The following is a 22,627-nucleotide window of genomic DNA, read 5'->3' on the forward strand; positions in this document are numbered from 1 at the left end:
GAGCCGGGCTCCCTCCCTCGGGCAGAAAGGTGGGCGCCAGCCGCCGCCCGCCTCTCCCCGGGGCCGCGGCGCCTACAAAGCTGCGGTCCTCGGCTCCCGGGACCCCCGCCGAGCGAGCGAGCGAGCGAGCCCCACCCGGAAGTGTGTCCGGCGAAGAGCGCCTCCGTTCCCCGCGCCTCCGCTCGCCGCACCCAACAGGGCGGCGACGCTGACGCGGGGGCGGGGCCCGGCGTGCGTCGCGAATTGTGACGTCAGCGCGCGGCGTGCTCCGTGTGCAGGCCGTTTCCGGTTCCGCCGCCCTCTTTCTCTTCAGCAAGGCGGCCCGAGCGGGTAGGTATCGGCGGGTCGGGCGCCGCTCCGGGCCAAGGCGGGCGGCGGGCGGCGGGCTCCGCGGCGGTTCGGAAGCCCAGCCGGCAGGCTCCTGAGGCCGCCCTGCGGGTCGGCCTGGACTGAGCGGGTGGGCGCGGGAGCTGGCGCGCAGCGTGGTCCCCGGACGCCGAGCCGGCCTGGGCCGCCGGGGGGCGAGCGGGCTCTGCCGCTGTGGTAGGCAGGAGAATGCCGTGAGGTGCGTCTCCTCTCCACCTGCGGGGTCGCCACGAGACCGCATTTACTCCGGCCAACGGGGCCCTTCTGAAGCAGGTTCCTGGCACGTGGTTGGCAGATGCTCAGTGGTGGCCATTAGTACGCAGGGGCCAGGGCCGCAGGCGAGAAGTGAGGGCCGGGAGGAAAGGGTGTTGGTTGACCCAGCTTGGACTGTGAGTGAAGAGAGGTGGGGGGGCTGTTAAGACGGGCGATTAAGGGCAGTGTGGCCGGCCTGGGTCTAGCTAAGACTGAAAGGTGGGACGAACTGCTGTGTCCCTGCTGTGCCGAGCCCGGGCGTCACAACCATGTGGAATTCCACCACAGGCTTTTGGAGGGGCATAGAAGGGACCTTAGTCCTAGAACATACTTAGGGTTGCATTCCTGTGTGTGTTTGAAAGACGGCTTGTGCAGAGGTGGGGTGGCTGGATTGGGGCTCTCTGCAGGCTCAGAGGTGGCTCGGACTTGCTTGCCTGGCTCACCGGGATGCCTCGCCCCCCAGGTAACGCAAAGATGCAGATCTTTGTGAAGACCCTGACAGGCAAGACCATCACCCTTGAGGTTGAGCCCAGCGACACCATCGAGAATGTCAAAGCTAAGATCCAAGACAAGGAGGGTGAGTGGCGCCGGCCCTGTAGCTCTTACCTAGTGTGGCACCGGGGCCGGGTGCCAAGGAGTCCCAGCTCTGCTAACAAACAGGCCTTGGTTGTTTTTCTGAGACTGGTACCAGAGCACTCCTGGGTGGGCGGCCTCAGTCATTGGACTCAACCCCTTCCCATTCCACAGGCATTCCCCCGGACCAGCAGCGTCTGATTTTTGCTGGTAAACAGCTGGAGGATGGCCGCACTCTGTCGGACTACAACATCCAGAAAGGTACTGGGGCGTGGGGGGTGGTGGTGCTGGGCAACAGAATCTTGTGAAGCCAAGGCCCTGGCAGTGGGCCCATACGGGAGAGCATTTAAATACAAAGGGTGCTCAGCTTTTTACAAATGCACATTACTTGGCAATTTCAGAAAGCCGCCCTCGGTGGATCTTTCTGTCACCATAAGCAGACACTCAGAACTAACACTGGCTCCTTCAGCCCCTTGTCATCACCCACTTTAGGTCTGCAAATGTTTGACTTTTCTAGCTATTTCGTGTGGCTGGGTTTGGGCAGTATCTGTTGTTTTGCGGCCTGGCTAACATAAGGGTTTGGGAATTGGTCCGTGTTGCAGTGTGCTCCAAGATTCTCTGTGGTGGGGTGACAGTCTATAGGGTGGAAAGACCTCGATTTGTGGGCCCATCTGTAGATGGACCCTGTGGGTTATTTCCACCTCATGGTTATTGTGACAAGTGCCACGAAGATCACAGGTGCCTGGGCTTTTGCCCCCCCCCCCCCCCCCCCCTTTGGATGTCGGAGTAGAGTTGCTGGGCCCGAGAATGGTTAAGAAGTGAGCTGCAAGGTCAGCAGTTTGAAACCACAAACTGTTCTGTGGGAGAAAGATCAGACTCTTTATTCTTGGAAAAAGAGTCACAGCTTCGGAAACCCACCGGACAGTTAGATCCTGTTCTTTAAGGTCTGAGTCAGAATCAACACAATGGCAGTGAGTTTGTTTCTGTCTGTGGGTTGTTTTGGAGTATGGTACTTTCTCGTGTATACATTCTGAGAGGGCAGCCACACTTTGCTCACCGAGCCTGCTCCAACCTTGAACATTTCCATCCGCAAAGGAGATGAGATTCTCTTTTCCACTTGCTGCCCAACATGCATTTTGTGTGTGCATGTTTGTAGAGTCTTTTGCCTCGGGCCTGTGGGAGGCGAGTAGGATTTCATTGTGGCCTTGCATTTTCCCGAAGCCTAGTGACCACATCCTTTTGGCCATTTATGTTTCGTCTCTTTAGGTCTCTTGCCTATTTGACTGAGTTCTTTTGGGTGTTTATTAAATTGATAAAGTTGGTTGTTTAACGATAATGGGAAGAAGATTGGGATGTCCCGTGTTGTCAAAATACAGAACTCCTCCCACATGGCTTAGAAATCGGAAAGCCTAGAGGAGCTCTTGGTTGGATTGTGTGAGCCTCGCACTAAGACAAGTTGTGGGCCCATTTCTTTGGCTGGGTGGTCCACCACAGAGCTTCCCAGGGGCCGTTGGCTTCTTTGCATTTCTTGGCTTTCTTCTGCTCTGTGGGGTACTGGACAGTCCTGTGGACCCCTGTAAAGCCAGGTACCAACCACTCACTCTGGCTGACCCTTGTGTCCAATCTCCCGCAGAGTCTACCCTGCACTTGGTGCTGCGTCTGCGTGGTGGTATCATCGAGCCGTCCCTGCGCCAGCTGGCCCAGAAGTACAACTGCGACAAGATGATCTGCCGCAAGTAAGTGCTTGCTCACACAGGCTGGGAGCAGGGTCAGAGCACCTTAATAGCACCCATGTACCCTAGTTTTTGTGCAGGCATTAGGCTCATCTGCCCCTCACACCTTTAACATTACCTCCTGCTTCCACACAGGTGTTATGCTCGCCTTCACCCCCGTGCAGTTAACTGCCGCAAGAAGAAGTGTGGCCACACCAACAATCTGCGTCCCAAGAAGAAGGTCAAATAAGGCCCCTGTCTGCTGGCTCTCCTGCCTCCTGCTGCTGGGGTTCTCCTGAGCCCAGTGGCCCTGGGCCCTCAATAAAGTCTCACTTTCACTGACCTGAAGCAATAACTGTTGTCTTTGACTGGTCTTTTCAGGAGGGTGATGGCAGGGACAGGGTATCTTTCCATTTCAGTTCTGGCCCTTGAACAAGATTACCACAAACACAAGAGAAGTCCAATGGAGTCCTTACCCACCCCTGAGTTTCATGGAGAACGTGGGAATAAAGACACATCCCAGCCCTAGGACCCTGGTGATAATTACATATATTGTGTGTTGGGCTGAGATCCGAAAGGGCAAGCAGTTTGGAACCACCAGACTCCCAGGGCAAAGTTGAAGCTTTCTACTCCTTTAGATTATGGTCTCGGAAACTCACGGGGTCCGTTCTGCCTTGTCCTGTAGGGTTGCTATGAGTTGGTGTTGCCTCGGCAGCAAGTTTTCTATGGTTCAGCCCCAGCACTGGCTGGGAAATGGTCGGACTTCAGGCCCTGTGGTCTTGTACAGAGGGTAGTACTGGTGAATTTCAGAGTTGGTAGGAATTTCCGTGAACTACTTGAAGCCCCTTGTATGATGTATGTATGTACCACGGGTGCCCAGAACAAGTGTGCCTTGGCGGTTGTACAGCCAGAATAGAGTATGGCGAGAACTGTCACGGCCATCAGGAGGGGGAACCACATCTGGAGAAGGATGTGCAGAAGTCACCCCACCTCAGCTAGTCATTGTCCCCTCTGGGCCTCCTTGCTCCATCCTATCTGCCTCTGTCCCTGAAGGAGCCTTTATGGGTCAGTGTGGTAGTTACGTAATGTGTTGTCAATTTGAGAGAGGATTTAAGAGTGAAGGGGTGGAGTTTAGCCTTCAATCAGGTCACAACTTGACCTCATTCGGAGGCACTAAGGAGATAAATAGCTCACGTTGCAGCTGATAAGACACATGGAGCTACACCAGTGCCCTGAGTGCCACATGGAGATTTCTGCCAACACAGATGGTTACAATGCCACTGGATCCAGGAGACTTCCCACCCACTGGCCTGTGATCTTCCTGTATTCGGTCTTACTCTGCATGTGTTTCATGAATCTGAAGAGACTTTGGATCAGACATATGGGCTAATATCGGTTATATGGACTTGATCTGAGCTGTTAATGTACAATTACTCTTTATAGAGAGCTCTTATACAGATGTTGTCTATGAACTTGTTTCTTTAGTCTACCCAGACTAATGATGAAGATGAAGCTCTAACTCAGTCCCTGCTTTTGGATCTCACCCTGGTGAGACTGCTCCGCTCAGGGCTCTCCTGGCCTGACTTGGTTCCAGAGCTGCCTGCTGGTTGCACCAACTTGGCAGCTGCGACCCAATCCCGGTTAAGGTCACAGCTTTGTGGTGCACGGATGCATCACGGAGTTTTGTTTTGAGTTTTGCTGGCTTTGGGTGAGGGTCTTCCACCTGCTTCACTGTGGTGAGAATGAACTAAAACAAGAGAGCCCGGTGTCTGTCGCCAACAAGCCCGGCCCGTTTTCCAGGGTGCTGGGAGGCGGCCGAAGGCTGAGTCCTCCGGACCTGCAGGGGGCGGTGGACGCAGCGAAGCGGCAGGGGCCGGGGCGGGGCCGGCCGGGTCGGCAGTCATGATCTCGGCTGAGGAAGCGGCCCCGGCTCCCGGGGCGGCGGGGCGCGGGGAGCCGGCGTGGCCGTGGGTGAGCGCGGGCCTGGGGGTGCGGGACGGGCGGGGGCGCGTCGCGGGGGCGCCAGCCTCACATCTGGGCCGTGGCCCCCGCCCACAGGAAGGTGCCTCGGTCCACGCGCTGGTGCAGCGGATCCATGAGCTCCAAGCTGAGCGCGCTCAGGCTTTCCGCCGGCTGGAGGCGTGAGTGCGGCCGGCTGGGGGGCGGGGTGGGGTACTGGCGCCTGGGGTCCCCGTGCGCCTCGCGCCGCCCGGGGATGGGATCTGCTGGGGGCCAGGTTCTCGCGTCCGCTCGCAGGAACGCAGGGCGCGCCCCAGTCCGGACGCCCTTCGGCGGGGCTTCTCAGGACGGAGGCGGGGAGTGGGGAGCGGTGTCGGCAACCCCTGCGGGGTCAGGGGCTCCGGGCACTTGGAACGCCCTCGGTAGGACCGTGAGATGGGCGCACGGGTAGCGCCTCGTGGCACAGCCCCCGGGCCCCATCTGCCGCAGAGCCCACCGCCAGTACTTGCACAGCGGCCCGAACTACGACTTTCCACGCTACCGGGGCTCAGTGCACGAGGTGACCCAGGCCTTCGCCGCCGCCTCCCGGGAGGTTCTGGCTCTGGAGGCCGAGCTGGCCGGGCCCCGAGGGCAGCCGCTGCTCGCCGGACACGTGCGCACCCTGCAACAGCTGGAGCAGACTCGCCTCACCACTGTGAGCCCCGACCCTGCCTCCGGCTTCTCCGGCCGCGTCCCCTCTTCCCCCCAATTTTGGTGCCCTTTGCCTCAGTCCGAGGTCACGTGCACCGTCTCAGCCCCCAGTGTTCAACCTCGGGCCGTACCAAGATGCCCAGACCCCGCCCTCAGCTCCTCGGCCACGCCCCTCGAGCAATCCCAGACCTGCTTTAGATTTTGGGCCTACCTTGTCCCCGGGATTACAAAACTCCACCCCCTCAGATTCTCAGACCCCACCTACTGTACCGGACCCTGCCTGTCCCTAGCTGGCTATCTGGCCTCGCCCTCATGCCCCCACCCAGCACCCCACCCAGCACCACCATCCCTGCACTGGGATTCCCTGGTCCACCCACTTAGCCCCCACCCTCCCCAGAAGACTCCCACACTGCCCCTCCTGACCTCCACCTGGGTGGCAGGTGGGATGATGGAGGGAAACTGATGGCAGGGTAGCCTCTGCCCCTGAGGACCCCCTCCCACTACCCTTCCCTTCAGGTGGCCCTGTTGCAGCTGATGGGGGCACCCGAGCTGGGGGAACAGGAAGATGCCTCACAGACACAGGAGCTGAAGATGAAGTGAGCCTTCTCCCCTCAGCAGGGCACCTTGGGGGTACCGCGTGCTGTAGTGGTAACAAAGTGGACCGCCAGCTAGCTCCAAGGTTAGCTGTTTGAAACCACCAGCGACTCCGGGGAAGCAAGAGGAGACTTTCTACTCCTGCAAAGAGTTCCAAGTCTTGAAAACCCATAGGGGAAGTTGTCCCCTGTCCTATTGGGTCACTGAGTGTCGCAATTGACTAGATGGCATTGAGTTTGTTTTTGGCTTGGTGGCAGTGTGAGTTAGGCATTGGCCTGCTGGCCACAGGGTTGTCGGTTCAAATGCACCAGCCGGAGGACATTGCTCCTGTCAAGATGTATAGTCACAGAAACCCTGTAAAGGGCCACTCTCCAGTGGAATCGCCTGATTGGCCATGAACTTGCTTGTGGATTTGGGGCTCTCAGGAGCACTGGCCACACCAAGGCTAAACTGGAGGATAACCAAAAGATAATACGGGTGGCAGTCTGTACAGACCATAGCCTAGGAGACTCTATGGGGCAGTTCTACTCTGTCTTGCAGGGTTGCTGCGATTTGATGTGGTTTCAGGCTCCCACCAAGGGTTCCCAGGCGTTGGCCTTGCTGGGTCATCTGGCTACCCACAGCATCGGGCTGTGCATTCCAGAGTCTCGCCCAGGGTCCTGCAGCGCACACTCCCTGAGCACAGACACTGCACATTCACATTGGCTCCACCCGGACACCCCAGGCCCCACCTCAGGGCTGGACACCACCAGCACAGTACTCCAAACACCCATGCTCACCTGGCACACAGCTTCCCCCCACTGCGCACACTCCAGCTCATGGAGCCACCCAGGCACACGTTGTGTGCACACCCACCGGCCCCCCTGGGCCTGCGCGGCGCTGGTGCTGCTTGGAGGCTGGGCGGTGGGCAGGAGGGCCCAGGGCTTGCCGCAGCCCCCTTGGCTGCACAGCGGCGGCTAATTCACCCCATCTGGGTTTTATTTATAGTTCCCATCCGCTCTTGTAGGGTAATTAAAACCATGGAGGCAATCAGCGAGGTTCTCCAGGACCTCAGGTTTGATGCGGAGTCTGCGGAGTGATCAGCTCCCCAGGGACACACCGAGGGAGATGGGAAACGCAGAGAATGGCGCCCAGCCCGGCCTGACCGCCAGCTGGCCGGGTCGTGCCCCACCGGGCTGCTAACCCCCTCCCTCCCGTCCCAATAAAAACTTTTCTGTCTGCAGCTGCTCCGTCATCTGTGTGTCCCGGGGTGAGCATGTTGGGAAGGGGCCCCAGCAGGACCCAGATTGGCTGGTGGAAACTGCCCATCCCTCCTTGACGCCCCCAAACCCACAGCCCAGTGTTGTAGGAATCTCCATCCCGGAGACCAGACCATCAGCCTGAAGCTCTGGGCATAGAGATTCCAGCCCCAAAGGGTCATAAGGACCCCTCCAGCCATCCCCACCCTGACTCAAAGTCGCCTGCACAGTGAGCATCCAAATAAATCATTTATTTTGAAGGACTCTGGTGGGGTCCTGGGTCGAGGGGAGTCATGACCCCACCTCACCCTAGCCCTGGCAGTTTCAGGCTATCAGCCTGGGCTGTATACCCCTCGTACAGGGGCACCCCCACTGGTGGCCTCCAGAGAGGCCAAGCTGTTGTGGCCATCAGAGCTAAAATGGATGTTCCTGGCCCCCCAGGATCTTGGGTGGGATGGCAGTGCCAGGACCCTAGAGTTTATCTGGCAGGACCTGTGGGTAAAGGGAAAGCAGGGGCTGAGCACTGCTGAGCAGACGCAGAGGAATGGGCGTCTGCTCCACTCTCAGCTGTGTGATGGTGGGCAGAGCGCTGTCCTTCTCTGAGCTTTATTTCCCCATCTGATAAATGGGACTCTGCCCGCGTCACCTGGTGTCCTGTGTGTAAAGTGCTTGGCACAGGGCAGGCATGCAGTAGGCACTCAGACTTGCTAACTACCCAGTCTCTGGCAGGAATACATCCAACGTGGTTATCATTCACTCCCTCCCAGGACTTGGGGTCACGGCATGAGATCCCCTTCTGGCTGGTGGGGGCAAACTGGGTGCTAAGTGCTGATGAGTAAGATTTTAAAGAGGGAGGAGTTCCAGCCCGGCCCCCTTACCTCTCGCCGCGGCGCCGCGTCTGCCCGAGGGCAGGATCCCCTCGTCCTGTGCTTGGAAGGAACGCGGCGGTGTCGGTGTCGCGGGAGCTGCGGACCACCAGCCCCCGCCCCGCCCCTCCCGGGCGCCCGTCAGGCCTACCTGGGGGCGGCCCCCACTCCCACCTGGCTGGGCTCTCCCTTCTTACCTGGTTGCGGGTCTTGTGCGACTTCTGCATCCAGGCGCGCCACTGGTCGTAGAGGCGGAAGCTGAGGTTGGAGCAGTACGCGTGCTTCTTGAGCCAGCCCAGGAACTGCTTGAGCTCGCGCCGCACCGGGCCCGAGCTGGGCTCGCCGCCCCGCGGCTCGCACGCCCCGCCGCCGGCTCCGGGTCGCTCTACGGAAGGGCGCAGCGGCAGCGTCGGGCGCGGCCGGCAGGGGACGCGCGCGGGGCGGAGGGGCCGGCGCGGCGACCCGCGCAGCGCGCTGGAGCCGCCGCTTCCCGCCCCGCGTCTCCGGGACCGCGTCCTCCGGCAATCCGGCCCGGGCGGTCCAGCTGAGCCCCGGGCCGCCCCCCCACGGCTCCAGGAACAGGATTCCTGCGGGCCCCAGGCCAGGGGCGAGTGGCAGGGCGGCGAGAGGCGACCAGAGTGGACGTGAGAGGGAACAGGAGAAAGATGGAGAGAAAGGCCAGCTGGGGAAGGGGCCGCAGCCAGGAGGCGCTGATGGGGGCAGAGGAAGTAGGTGGTGGGTCCTAAGGCTGGGCAGGGTAAGACCAAGACCAAGCTAGGGGACAGCCCCGGGGGAAAGGCAGAGAAAGAGAGGAGACTCGAGAGAAAGGGAGCCGGAGAAGCAGAGGGAGATGGACAGTAAGACAGGAGACCCCGAGAGAGAGGGATAATGGGGCAGAGGGAGCCAGGCAGAAACAGACAAAGATGCAGGAGACAGAGACACTGCAAGAGATCAAGAGGGAGACAGCCAGCCTGAGGAGGCAGGAAGAGGGGAAGACCAGTGAGCTGGTCCCAGGTGGGCCTGGAGCACAAGCCACTGGGCGGGGGAAATGGGGCAGAAGGACCAGGAGAGAGGCTGTCCCCGTTCATCCAGCAGCCGGCCAGAGGCAGCCCCAAGCAGGCCGGCGGATAAGGACATTGGCCTCACGTCATAAATAACGCCTGGGACCCGCTGACAGGCCCTGGCACGGCCCCGGCCCCCGCCGCCCCCGCCAGCCTCCCGGGCCTCCCCGCGGACGCAGCGCCTGCTGGCTCCTGTGCAAGAATCGCAGGTGCTGGGCACGAGCAAGGCCAAGGCTCAGGCCCCGCCCGGCGCGGCTCCGCCCACCCCGACCTGCAGGGGCCCGGGCTGGGGCTGGGAGTCCGCTGGAGTCTACATGGGCCTTGGCTTCCCGCATCAGCCCACGGGGGTGGGCCTGGACTCCCAAGGAACTGAGCTCAGATCCCAGTGTGGCCTGGGGGCACAGCGGACCCTCTTAGACCCTCAGTGCCCCTCCCTCAGAGAAAAGGCCCTTGTTGGAGTGAAATGGGGGGAGGAGGGGACCCAGGCTTTCACACACAGATGCCAGTCCTCATAGCCAGATGAGGAAACCCAGGCCAGAGGTGTCCTGTTATAAATGTCATCCCATTGCTCACGACCGCCCCCTTCCACAGAGGCTTAGGGGTGCAAGGGCAGCTGGACCCAGGCCCGAGACCATTCCCTGCCCTCCGCTTGATCAGAAGGGGAAACCGAGGCCCTTCAGAGGAAGAGAACACTGACAGGCCTCCCCGTGAGGCAGAGGTCACCAAACTGCTTGCACTCTGGCACTGGGGTCAAGTTGGTTCTGACGCATGGTGACCCCATGTGTCACCCAGTGAAACTGCTCCACCAGGTTTGCGTGGCTATACTCTTTACAGAAGTCGACTGCCAGCCCTTTCTTTCACAGGGCCGCGGGGTGGATTCAAACTGCCAACTGTTAGGTTTGCAATCGAGTACAAACCACTTACACTACCAGAGACCCAAGGAGAGAAGGTACAAGTGTTTGCACAGGTCAGGTGATATGGGACAGCCACAGAGTGAACTTCCGCCCCCCCTGACCTCTCCTTCCCCCACCCTCCAAGGGACAATGTTACAGCAACACTGCCCCTGTCTTGGTAAATTTTCTAGAGAACAAATTCTTTTCTAGAAAATTCTGCTTTGAAATGGCTGGAAGTAGGTTTAAAAATATATATATTAACGACAGACCAAAGATTTCATGACAAGCCGTCATTCAGTTTAGAGACCACTAGTTTGAGACACCCCCTCCCCACCGGCTTTCAGAGAAATGAGGACCTCTCTGGCTCTCCAATCCCCCCTGGTCTAAAGGGACAGGGTGCTCACCACTTCGGGGAGTGGACGCAGCCGTGGGGTGGCTCCACTCGCTCCAGATCCCAGCCTTCTTGGAGCCGTAGATGCCGAAGGGGTTGCAGCGGACTTGCACAAAGTACACGGTGCCCGGCTTCAGGCCCGCCAGGCGACAGGAGGTCTGGTTGCTGACGTCATCCACCACCTGGACAGGCAGGGCATGGTCAGCAGCAGGGGCTGAGGCCTGCGTGGGCTGGCAGGTGGGTGGGCAAGCAGGCTCGGTAGGCACCTTCCAGTCCACGCTATCCTCCACTCGGTATCTGATCTGGTACTTGGCTTGGAATAGGAAGTCCTTGAGGGCAGGTGGCGAGACCCAGCGGACACTGAGCTGGTCCTCCAGGCCCCCGACTCGGCTCACATGCACATCTTGCGGGGGGTCTGTGGTCACTGCAGGATGGGGCACACTGGGTCACCGCCTGGTGCTCAACTCAGCTAGCCCCCAGACCAGCTGCCTGGGTTCCACGCCTGGAGGAGAGCGGCCCAGGGCAGGTAGCTGCCTGTGACCTGCCTCTGTTCACCCCCCCCACCGGCACCCTGGGGACTGAGGTGTCAATTCCACGGGCCAAACCCGGAAAGCACTCATCAGCCAGGAGCCCTCAATTAATGTTACCCTTTATCAGCGTTATCATCTGTGAAGGGGAAACATGATCCAGGCTCTGGGGGACTGTGACCAGGCGAAACGGGCCCGTGTGATGTTAAAGTGATGATTATGCTCCGGAGGCCAGGTCAGGCTGTCACCCGCCCCCACTCCCACCCACCTGCAGCCCCTTCCTATTTTATAGAGGCCACTAAAGCCTTTCCCCCCCCACTCACCCACCATGAGACAGCCAAGTGTACAGTGACAAGAATATGCTCAGGCTGGCCCACTGCAGAATAAGGAGGTGAGTTAGCAGAAGCTAGGCTGGGAGACCCTGTAAGCCCTGAGGGGCCCCAGGGATCTTCCTGGAGGCCCCTGGAGGGCAGTGGGGCTCACTGCCCTCTCCCCCTGAGGCCTCTGCGAGGGGCTGAAAGGGTTAAGGCGCAGGCCTGCTTGGGGCTGAGAAACATCCTAATTAGATTAGGCCCAATTCTGCTCGCAGATCAGCCATTTCCTGCCTCCCGCCCTCACCCCCTAGCTCCAGGCCTTGGCTTCCTGGGGCGCCTCCCGACCTGGGCGCCCCTTCCTACGCCCTGGGCCCCCCCCACTCCTGTACACCTGGGTCATTGAGAGGGAGGCAGCCCAACCAGGTGTTCTCCAAAGGGTGGGGGGGTCCTGGCTGCCCTGGGAGGATGCAGACCAATGGGGGGACACCAGCATCAGCCTGCCACCACCACCACCACCCAGGATGCAGCTCCCTCCCCCTGTGGAGGGCCAGGCAGCACCAGGGCCTCACCCACATCCAAGATGTCCAGGGTGAGCACGTCAGAACGTGCTGAGCCCAGGCGGTTGGTGGCTTCCACCCAGATCTCATAGGGCGTGAAGAGGGCCAGGTCCTTGGGGATGTGGCAGGAGTGTGGCCCCAGAGTGTGATACTCCTCACATGTGTTGTCCTGGCCGTACCACCTGGGGGTGGGCAGGTGGGCAGGGCTTTGAGGTCTCCTGAAGAGGCCAAGGCCATGCAGCCAGGTGGGGGACACACCAGCTCTGATATGGCCACACCAACCTGAGTTTGTACTTGAGGGAGTAGTTGGTGTGCAGGAAGGTGTCCCCAGGCGCTCCTGGCGTCCAGCGGCAAGTCAGGTCCTTCATGTTCTTGGACCAGCAACTGATGTTGAAAGGCTTCTCTGGGGGCACTGAGGGGGGGCAGAGCTGAGGGGGACCGTGGCCAGGAGTGGGAGTGGGGGGCAGGCCAGTCTTGGCCCCACCCTCATAGGCACCAACGGATGTTGGCATGGTCACCTGCTGGCATTCTTGGGCCAGAGCACTTACCGTGCCATCCAGCTTCCACCAGCGCACGTCTGCCTTTCAGTTCAGCCCTGCCAACTCATCCACCCTCAACCCCAACTGGAGTGTGAGTGCCCACCCACCATTCGCCCCCCAGGCTAGAGGAGGCCCCTGACTCATGCCCTCTCCAGAGGGAACCGCCACTCCTTCCAGAGTTCCCAGGGGTCTGCAGGGCCCACTTACAGCCGACATAGAGGCAGGAGCCAGCCAGGATGCTGCCATCATGTGCGTGGCACACCAGGTTGTCTCCTGACTGCTGCCTGGACCCATTGAGGTTGGCCAGGACCAGTGCCAGGGTGGAGGCGTTGAGAACTCGGGACAGGTCGGCAGGCAGACGGCGCCCGTTCAGGGTCCAGTAGAGGCTGTCAGCCGTGGCCCGTGGTGGGTCCCCGAGCACAGAGCAGGTGGCCTGCAGGGAGGAGCCGATGAGGAGCGTGGGGTCCTGGGGGCTGATGACGGCTGTGTCTGGGGTCAGAGAGGAGCGGCGGTCAGGTCTGGCGATCTGCCACCATGCTGGGTCCTTACAGATGGGGAAACTAGGCTCAGTTAGGTCAATGGAGCAGCCCAGGGTTGAAGGAGTGAGGTTGTAATTCAAGTCCGTGTCTGTCTGACTCAACCAATGTCTGGTCCTTTCCGAGTTGGGCACTGATCTACTCACATCCAGACACCGGGGCACTGTTCTGACAGCCACTGTTCGGACAGGCAGGACACTTGCCTTGTGCAACATGATGGGTACACTCAGATAACCCTGGGGGCTCCCACAGAGCAGGTGCTTTTTTCAGGGGACTCCCATGAAACCAGATTCTCAGGTCTTTCTTCCATGAGGCAACTGGCTGGGAACTTCCAACCTTTTGATTAAGATCCCAGGGCTTACCCATCTGTATAACCCCTGGGGGCACTCCTCAGTGAGGTTAAAAGTGAGCACGCTGATCCCACGAGATGGCGCTGCCTTAATGTTGACACCGACTCACGGTGACCCCGTGTGTACCGGAATAGAGGGGTGCGCCCAGGGTTTGCCGCAGCTGATTGATCAGAAGTGGATTTCCAAGCTTTTCTTCCAAGGAGCTCTGGGTGGAGTCGAACCGCCAACCATTTGGGCAGCAGTGCTTTTGGAGCACTTCCTGTCCTCTGAGTGTCGTGCTAAGACTCGACCGACCCCCGTTGTTTCCCCATCCAATCCTGCCCCTTGTATGGATGACAGAACCGCAATGAAGGGAGGGCGCACCATGGGACCGAACTGTTTCTTCCGCACACAGCGGCTGAGACGGAAGGTGGCTTGCGGTGAGGAGCTCTGTCCTCCCAGGGCCCACCTAAAGAAGGGGCTGCCTGTTGTCCTTTAGCCTTGACTTGGTTTTCCTATCTTAATCCACTAAACGGGAACAAAAATGGTCTGTCTCCAAGGGCCACTGGGCAGGTCAGATGAGAAGGGACTTCTTGGTTGTGCCTGGGATGAGTGCTGGCTGTGGGGTGGTTGGGGACCCCCACAACTGGGGCCTCTGCTCTCGCTATCAACTCAGCCCAGGGCTTCATCGTTTTCTCCAGTGGGAAGCCGTTTTGCAGCCGGGGAAACTGAGGCCCAGAGAAGAGGAAAAGGATGTATAGCCTAAGCGCAGACCCCTCCGGTTTCCTAGTGGGTCTAATTCAAGACCAGATGCTTGCCAGGACTGCAAACTCGCCAAATGCCTTGTCGAGCCTCAGTTTCCCCATCTGAGTGTCATGGTATCCATCACAAAGGGTTCTTTTGAGCAGAGTGAAAATACTGTCCGAGTCTGTAAAGCAAGGAGGACCTGCCTTTCGCTGCCCCTGCTTTGCATCAAAGTTTGGCCTAATGACTTCATTTCTTGGAGCCTCTGGGAAGGGGCCCCCTTCCTCCACCCGGATCAGGTGTAAGGGTCGTCCATGGTGGTCTACAGTGGGCCAGGTGCTGGGGCACAGTAACAAAGGAGACATACAAAATTCCACCCTTGCAGGGGGCTTGGATCCAGAAAGAGGCACAGGAAGAAAAAAGAACACAAATGACTAAGTGTTAGGGAGAGGCAAAGCAGGGCTAAGGGAGCCCTGGCTAGAGACAAAGGAGGCCAGAGGCCAAGTGTGGCAGCAAGTGCAAAGGGCCTGGGGCAAGCAGGCACAGTGATTGATTGGGTCAGGGAGATCAGCCAGCTCAGGGCCCCGCGGGGCCCCTGGTTTTATTTGGAGGGCACTGAAGAGTTAGTGGAGGGCTCTAAGCAAGGGAAGGAGGAGGCCGGATTTACATTCTAAAAGGCTCTCCAGGCAGCCAATGCTAAGAAGGGACTGCAAGAGGGCCAGGACTGCAGTCAGCAGCCCAGAGCCAGCCAGCAAGCTGGCCGCCCCAAGCCCCCAACTGCCTGCCGGCTCCCAGTGCCAGCCCCAAAAGGATGAGGTGGGGTGGACAGGCTCCCTGGGATGGGCCCTGACGATTTTCCGGGGCAAACTTGGCTCACAGACTGTGTCTTGCTGGAGCCTGGGATCGAAGTTGCGTTTGGGGCTTGGCCCAGGGCTCGCCGGAGGTCTCCGCATCCGTGCGAAGGAGCCGGCAGAGTCGGCCAGCACCAGGGAGGCGGGGGCGGCCGGGGGCGGGGGCCAGGGGGCCGCCCTGGAGGTCCCAGGCAGCCAGCCGCCCGCTAATTCGGAATTCCTTTGGCATGAACTCGGGCGTGCCAACTTCTCTGCCCGGCCCACCCACCGCTTCCTGCCTGGGCCCCCCCACCAGGGTGGGATGGAGGCCAGGCCTGCCTGGACCCCAGGCCCCCTCTCAGTCCTCAGTGGAGGGTCACGCCTCTCTGTCCTTTCCTTTCTGCCCACTACTGTGTCCTATTGGGGAGGGGGCTCTCTCTGGAGGAGAGGGGTCCTGGCTGAGGGCACTGCCCCTCCACACCACGCCTGCTTGGTCTGGGCTGCCCAGGCCCGCCTGCCAGCAGCTGCAGCTGCCCTCGGGGGGCCAGGGCGAGAGGGCAAGGCCAGGCGGGCCTGGGCAGGCCACTGCTCCCCCCAGCCCAGCAAGAGAGGTCAGATTGAGGCCTCTGCTCCAGGGCCATGGGTGCCAACTGGCTGGACCACCTGGGCATGCGGCCGCCCCTCTCTGTTCCGGATTGTCCTCCACAAAATAGGGAGGAGGAATTCTCAGATACCTAGTAGGGAGGCAAGCTAGGGGAGCTCTCCAGTGGCTGGGGGGCAGGGGATTACAGCCCCTCCCATCTCTGGTGTCCTCAGGCAGAAGCTGCCTCCCCATTCCCTCCAGACCTCCCCAAACAATGGGTTGGGGGTCCGGACCTTGATGCACCACAGTCCAGGCCAGGCATAGCAGCTGGGAAGAGCCCACTGAGGCTGGGGGCCCATGACCAGGTTTGGGGGGCCTTCTCAAGGGCTCCCCACAGCAGATCCCAGGACTGGGCTTTTGAGGGCTCCCCTCCCCTTCACTCCCTGCCTCCCCGCCTTTCCTGCAGAGCTGGGGCCTTTAAAAGTGTTTTTTTTTCTTCCCCCTTTCCCAATCTGGAGCCACCGCGTTATTAAAAAGGAGCGCCATGTGTTTTAAAAGGGAAAAGTGTGAGATTGCCTGCTAGGGAGCGGGGAGGGCAGGAGGGCCGGCAGCCTCCCTCCCAGGGTCCCTATGGGGATCCCCGTCTCCCTCCTGCTGTTACCTGCACAAACTTTACGACCCACCCGTCTGCTGATCAGGTGCTAAGACACACCGTAAGTAAAAACATATTGCTGAGGTGTGAGAATCTTTTATTTAATTTCTTCCCCCTTAAAGGAAAAACACACATACACAAAATAAACACTGGTGCAACAACCTCCCCTCTAACTTCGCCTGCTGTTCCATGGGCTGGAAACAAAGCCTGGTCCTATGGGGGCACCCAGAGGCGCTGCCTACTGCCCAGCCAAGGCCCCCTAGCAAAACCTTTCCATGTCTAGGCGCCTGAGCCCAGCTTTCAGCAAACGACCCCAAGAGGTGCCTTTTTTTCTGGAGGAAGCATGGGAGCAGCTCGGTGCTGCCCGGGGTGGCCTGCGAGCCTGGATGGGTGTATGGAAGGGGTCGGGAAGGTCGAGGCCGGCTGTGCCAGAATTTTGCCCTCGTTGCCTGCCTGAGTAATGAGCTGGTGTGGCCACGAGAGTGTGTGTGCCAGGGAAGGAATGTCGTGCGAATGTGCATCTGGGACGCAGTGTATGCGCCTCGGAGGCGGAGGGTGACGGGCATAAGCCCGGGTGAGTCTTTGTGTCTCTGGGTGTGTCCGGGAGAGGGTCTGGCTGTGGAGACGCGGTCCTGGCGGGGAGTGTTGTGTGCGCGCATCGGGTGGGCGGCCTAAGTGCCGGCAGGCCAGAGCTCGGAGCCACCGCAGGGCAGGGGAGGGTCTCCGGTTGCCTGGCTGTGGGTGCCCGATGGATCACCCCCTCCCCCAGCCTGGGACCGCGGTGCCCGGACTCGCTGGCTCCCACTCACTCACAAAGATTTCTCCCGCTGAAAGGTCCCAGTCTGGCGCTGCCAGGCCAGGAACGATTCAGAGAGCCACCGGTGGCTGGGACTCCGCGAACCCCCGCGCGCGAGGTCCCGCACGGGGAGGGCGGCGGCGCCGGCCCGCGGAGAGGCGCGTCCCCGGGGACCCTGGGCCGCGCGCCAGGCGGCCAGAGCGGGGGCCCCCTCCCGCCCCGCCCTCCCCGCGGGGCTCATCCCTCTGCCCGGGGGGGCTGATCGGAGCCCGCACCCAGCGCGCCAACCGCGTGCGCCCCCGCTCGGGAGTGGCGCCCGGGGTCCCGGCTGCCTCGGGTCTGCAGACGCGTGCGCTCACCGCGTCCGGACATGCAGAGGGTCCCAGGCCGCGGTCCCCCCCACGCCCGAGGCCTGGCCGAGCGCCCAGGGCCGGACGTCCCAGGTAAGGAGGTCTCAGGCGCGGAAGCCAGACCCTTGGGCAAGAAGCCTGCGGCGCCGTGCGCCCCGCAGGTGAGGGCGCCCCGAGGGCCGCGCTGGGGGCGCCTTCCTTTGTTCCCGACCGTCCAGGTGGCGCTCACACCCCCTCCTCCCGTTTGCCCCCAGGGCGCCCGCTCCCGGACCGGTGGGAGGGTGGAGAGGGGCACCGTGTACTCACGGGCTCTCGCTCCGGCTCGCTGTGCCCCGAGGACACAGAGCAGCAGCAGGGGCAGTAGCAGCGGCGGCGGCCGCCGCGCGGATTGGGCGGCGGGGCCGGGGCGGCCGGCGGGCATGGGGCCGGCGCTGCCTGGGCCGCGGCGGTCGGCGGTGGCGCGAGGCGCAGGAGGGTACTGACCCGGCTGCCCGCACGTCGCTGGGCGCGGGTGCGGAGGCCGAAGCAAGTCTGAGCAGCCGAATTGACAAGGCGCTAATGCGCCTCTGGCCCCGCCCGGCCCCGCCCCCGGCCCGCCCGGCCCCGGGGGGGCTGGGGGGCGGCCCCGCACCGGCCTCCGCGCCGCTGCCCGCCCGCCCGCGGGCACTTTGCGCCCCACCCGCCGCTGCCGCCCCGCCGCACCCCGCGCGTGCCCCAGCCTGCGGCCCAGAGCCCCCCACCCCATCCCTACCGGTCCCGGACCTTCCTCGCTACCACGCCAACTCCAGGCCCCCTACTCCCAGTGTAGGACCCGGCACCCCAACCGCGTTTCCATGTACCGTCCACCGCCTCACACCCTGCGCAGAACTCGGTGCCCCTCAGGGTCCCCGCGGCCTCCCATTGCAGCCCACACCTCTTCTCCGCTCGCAGCCCAAACCTCCTCTCCGGCCCCCACCCCAGCCCTGGCCCCGCCCCCCCACTGAGCGGTCTCTGCGCCCCGCCTCCCCCTTCTCCAGCCCCCCTTCTCCCTCGGGGCCATGAAGGCGCCCCCCACCCCGCGCCCTGCGCAAGGGTCTCACCGGCCTGGGCCCAACGCCCCCGCCCTTCCCACTCATCCCGCCTCCCGCGCTCCTCCGCGCGCAGCCCGGGCCAGGGCTCTGCTGGAGGGAAGACCGGGAGTAGAAAGGCACCGAGTCCCGGCCCGCGCCAGGGGACGGCTGCCTCCCCGCTGGACCCGGCTGAGGATCCTTGGAAGAAGGCTCCCGTGTGCGCCCCCGTGGGAGCAGGACCAGGGCCTGCGCTGGGGCGGGGGGAGCACTGCATCAGCGCCTGCACTGGGAAGGGTTCTTGGGAGGAGAGCCCACCCCCCCGACTCCTTGACACCACCCCTCCCGCGGAAAAATCCGCTCAGCGGCCCGCGGGTGGGGTGCGCCACGCGGTGAGTAATCGCTGGGGCGGACACCGCCCGCCGACTCCAGGTAACGAGCGCAGCCGCCCGGAGCGACACATAGTTTGCTTGCTTTTTGCGAAGGGATCTTTCTGAGCACTATTATTTTTGGCCACTGCTCGGGTTTCGGGACCCCTCCCGTCCTGGGCGCCTCATCCCCGCTCCCGTTGGTCCCCACCCGATCAGAGCGCCCACGAATAAAGGGTTCCCGGGCTTGGAGCCTAGAGGCCACAGCGGAGGGGGCGCCTGGAATGAGCCTTTCTCCCAGGAGTCGGCTGGTGGGCGCCTCAGCCACGGGTTTGGTCGCAGCCGGAACCTCAGCTCCGTGAGTGTAGGGGCCATGGCACCTCTCAGGGTTGTGTTAGACTAGAGGCTGAGACCCCTTACCCACACCCCCTTCCTGCTTGTACATCCAAGCATCTGAGTGTGGGGGCAGTGGAAGGGAGGTCACAATTCGCCAGTTCAGACCCCATACAAAAAAATTTTAACAGGAACTTAGGGGTTGGGGGTGCTATGTCAGCCATGGAGAACCGGTATAGGGCTGTGGGGAAGAAAAAAGTTGGAAAGGGGGCAACCCAGCCCCCTTTGGCCTCAGCTTTCCCCTCTGCACCTTGAGCCAGCCTGGTATGTTTCAGTGGGATGATTCATGGGAAGGGCACTAGCACAGCCCACTGGACTGCTCCAGGGGTGAGCTGGCCCCAGGGCCTCAGTTTGCTCCTTAGGAAAAAGGGGGCCCAAAGCCCACCTGCCAGGTGATCCATAGGATTAAATGGAGGTGGCAGCTGGACTTGCACTTCCGGCGTGTTCTAATCCCTGCAGGCTCACCACTTTCCTTTCAAGGGCTCTGAGGAGGAGGGGAGTGAAGATGGAGTTCTTGCTTGGAGGACTTCAGCACAACTCCACACGTCTCCTCCAGTTACTCCCGTCCTGAGGAAGGGTTCCCCGTACACCCAGGTGCTTCAAGTGGGGACCTGGAGGCGAGCGTGACTACACTCTCCTTCTCTCATCCCCCTACGTCCAATCCATCAGCAGATCCTGCTGGCTCTGATTCCAAAATCTATCCCGATTCAGAGCATCTGCCCGCTGCTTCTCTCCACGGCTGCATCCAGGCCCCACTGGCGCTCTCCTGGACCTTGCCCAGCCTCCTCCCAGCTTCTGCAGACCTCTGAGGAAGCTTGTCAAAGAAGCAAACCCTGGCATCTCTCCCGGTGCCCTCTCCCTCCTCTGCCCCCTCCTCTGGTTTGCTCTGGTCCAGGCTCATTACAGCTGTGCAGCACATTCGAGGGTTCCTCGTGGGGATCTCCCCCAAGTCTTCTGGCCCTCATAATCTCACAGCTCAAAAGTCACCTCCCAGCCACCTGCCTACTCCCTTCCCCTTGTTCTATTGTCCTTGGACTCCTCCAGGGCTCTCTTTTCTCTTGCACATTTCTTTCTTTAGGTGGGAGTCTCATCAATGCCCTTTCAGTGTGGGCCACACTAAAGTTTAGGCCATTTTAAAAGACAGAGTAATTTTCAGCCCCACCCCATCCCAGGAGCAAGAAGCCTCCCTCAGAGCATGCTTCCCAGGGTCTCAGCCAGGCCCCACACCAGGCAAGCTGTGTGACCTAAGCCAGCAGCCAGCCCTCTCTGATTTTTATGATTCTTACACACAGAAGACAATTGGAGTTTGAGATGCTGCCCAGTCCTGCCTTCTGGGGTGCCCCCCTGGGTGACTGACTTGAGGAAAAGAGGGTCAACTCCCAGTTGCATTCTTTCCTACCCTGGGTGCCCCCAGGGACTTAAGTTCTTCCTAGTCCTACCTCCTTTAAGGGCTTTGAGAAACTTCCGGCAAATATTGACCCAAGTTCTTGAGAGTGGCTGGGAATGTTCTAAGGGGCAGATGGAAGGGGGAGGGGTTGCTGTTCTCCTCAGGGAGCCAGCCACATGGACTGAGGGGTCCCCTCCACCTAAAGGTCACCTCTGAGTGAGGAGTTGAGATTAGGGGTGCTGACTTTTTTTACAGGGTGCCAAGGGGAGTTTTAGGCTAGGGAGAGGGCAGTGGTAGGGAGAGGGCAGGGGCTCCCAGGGTACCGGAACCTGAACCTAGGCCCCTCAGGTGAAGATGACTTCCAGGCCCATACTACCAGGAAGGTGTCAGGTGAGGACCTGGGGGCCTGGGCCTTGGGGGTGCCCTGTAAGTGGGGGTCCAGGCTACAGATCCCTAGGCCTAGAGATGAACTTCAGAAGTAGGGGTCAGTGTAGGTCCTAAATGTAATTCTTTCACACCTCTGAGGCAGAGCTTGGAACCCTGAGGCACCCTAAGCTCAAACATTCAGATCCCTGCCCACCAGCCTCCAAGCAGGAAAGGAACCTTGGTAGGGCAGTGGTGACCTGCCAGGTCAGCAGTTCAAAACCACCAGCCTATTCCTGGGAAAAAGATGAAGCTTCCTACGCCCATAAAGCATTAGTCTGGGACACCCACAGGGTGTCCTGCCATGTAGAGTGGCAATGGGTTGGAATCAACTAGATGGCAATGAATTTGAAGTGGGTTGTTTTTGCAGTATGAGAGGGTGTGTTCTTGGGAGAGCAGGAAGCATCCTCAGCGGACCCTGGCTGGACAGGGAGCACCAATGGAGAAGACCTGGATTCCCAGGCCCTTTGCACCTTGGAGCATCTCGGAGTCTGGGTTCTTCGAGGCCCGGCTGCGTTTTGGGTGGGGGAGAATAGCTACTGCCGCCCTTCCCCCCTACACCCAGCAACCGCCGGCGCCGCGGTGCCGCGCCTCCTCCCCTGCCTTGTGCAGGCTTAGGGGTGGGGGTCAGCGGGGTCGTGGTGAGGGCGGCAAGGGACAAAGGGCGCTTGTCCGCAGCTCGCCCTGACCTCGGCCGCTGCTTCCCGGACGCCACGGCCGCCGCTGATTCACACCCAGCGGCCGCAGAGCCCCCCTCCCGCTTGCCGCCCCCGGGCTGGGCCGCCCCGGGGGGTAGGAAGTGGGGGGAGAGGGGCGGCGCCGAGTCAACTTTCCCTCTTAAGCCCCGAAGGAATGTCGCCGGATTTCCTGAAATCCGACCCCGGCCGCCCGGCGGCCCACCCGCCCCTCACCTGGACCCGCTCCCTCGGGAACAGCAGGAGGGGCGCGGGGGCTCACCTGGGGGGCCGAGGTCAAGTCCTCCTTCCGCTCCCTCCCGCCCCTGCGGCTTCACGGAGCGGAAAAGGGGTGGGGGCGACGACAATGAAATCCTCTCCGTCCTCCTCTTGGGCCAGTAGCCCACCCACCCCAACCTCAGTTTCTCCTTCTGCAAAAGGAAGTGGCTGGGTGTTCCTCTCCAAAGTGGAGCTTTCCACTAACGGCCGCCGACGCCAGACGCCCCTCGGAGCGGCTCTCCCGGCCTCTGCTTCTCTCGCTCTCTTGCTACCTGGGTTGGCCCCCTTCGCTTCTCTCAGCCTCAGTTTCCTCATCTGTAAACTGGGCAACGCTTCCAGTAGCTACCTTATCGAAGTGTTGCTAAAGCATATTAAGCTGGAAATGCGTTGTTTGGGATGGAAGGATGGATGGGATGGGATGACAGTAGTGATCAGCGAACGCTCGAGTGCGCGGGACCCTGGAAACGGCAAGTGTGTGTGGCCTCCAAGCCTCAGCTCTGCGAGGGGCCGGGGACCCCGGTTTCCCACCTGTGACATGGGGAACAGGACCATTCCCGAGGGCGCGGGACCGGCGCGCGGCGAACTGGCCGCGGGGTGGCCCGGTCCGCTGGCAAGCCGCGGCCCCGAGGCCCTGGCTCCGGGGTCGCGCCGGCCTCCGCCCGGGAGGGGCGGGCCGGGGGAGGGGCCGCGCCTGCATCCAGATGT

General features: G+C 61.3%; 3 protein-coding genes across 4 annotated transcripts; 2 read left to right on the forward strand and 1 right to left on the reverse strand.

Moving 5' to 3' along the window:
• The first annotated feature begins 228 nt into the window (after nt 1-228).
• UBA52 (ubiquitin A-52 residue ribosomal protein fusion product 1) lies at nt 229-3,258 on the forward strand. Its single transcript, XM_075549046.1, has 5 exons — nt 229-330; nt 1,082-1,195; nt 1,366-1,452; nt 2,825-2,927; nt 3,060-3,258. Exons 2-5 carry the CDS (start codon nt 1,093-1,095, stop codon nt 3,151-3,153), a joined length of 387 nt encoding a protein of 128 aa, XP_075405161.1. The 5' UTR covers nt 229-330; nt 1,082-1,092; the 3' UTR covers nt 3,154-3,258.
• A 1,520-nt stretch (nt 3,259-4,778) lies between these two features.
• Nucleotides 4,779-7,368, forward strand: REX1BD (required for excision 1-B domain containing). Its single transcript, XM_075549049.1, has 5 exons — nt 4,779-4,874; nt 4,962-5,044; nt 5,352-5,556; nt 6,069-6,148; nt 7,153-7,368. Exons 1-5 carry the CDS (start codon nt 4,806-4,808, stop codon nt 7,223-7,225), a joined length of 510 nt encoding a protein of 169 aa, XP_075405164.1. The 5' UTR covers nt 4,779-4,805; the 3' UTR covers nt 7,226-7,368.
• A 246-nt stretch (nt 7,369-7,614) lies between these two features.
• On the reverse strand, nt 7,615-17,869 carry CRLF1 (cytokine receptor like factor 1). Of its 2 annotated transcripts, none has more exons than XM_075549048.1 (9): nt 17,659-17,869; nt 12,740-13,021; nt 12,276-12,405; nt 12,006-12,175; nt 10,862-11,019; nt 10,609-10,777; nt 8,448-8,635; nt 8,263-8,308; nt 7,615-7,876 (listed from the first exon to the last, which is right to left on the reverse strand). In XM_075549048.1, the coding sequence occupies exons 1-9, from the start codon at nt 17,771-17,773 to the stop codon at nt 7,863-7,865; spliced, it is 1,272 nt and encodes a 423-aa protein (XP_075405163.1). In that variant the 5' UTR covers nt 17,774-17,869; the 3' UTR covers nt 7,615-7,862. The 2 variants fall into 2 exon arrangements, with proteins under 2 accessions (XP_075405163.1, XP_075405162.1); XM_075549047.1 differs by having other exon boundaries at nt 8,263-8,313.
• Nucleotides 17,870-22,627: the final 4,758 nt, after the last annotated feature.

Source organism: Tenrec ecaudatus, chromosome 1, assembly GCF_050624435.1.
Source record: "Tenrec ecaudatus isolate mTenEca1 chromosome 1, mTenEca1.hap1, whole genome shotgun sequence".
Taxonomy (NCBI): Eukaryota; Metazoa; Chordata; class Mammalia; order Afrosoricida; family Tenrecidae; genus Tenrec; species Tenrec ecaudatus.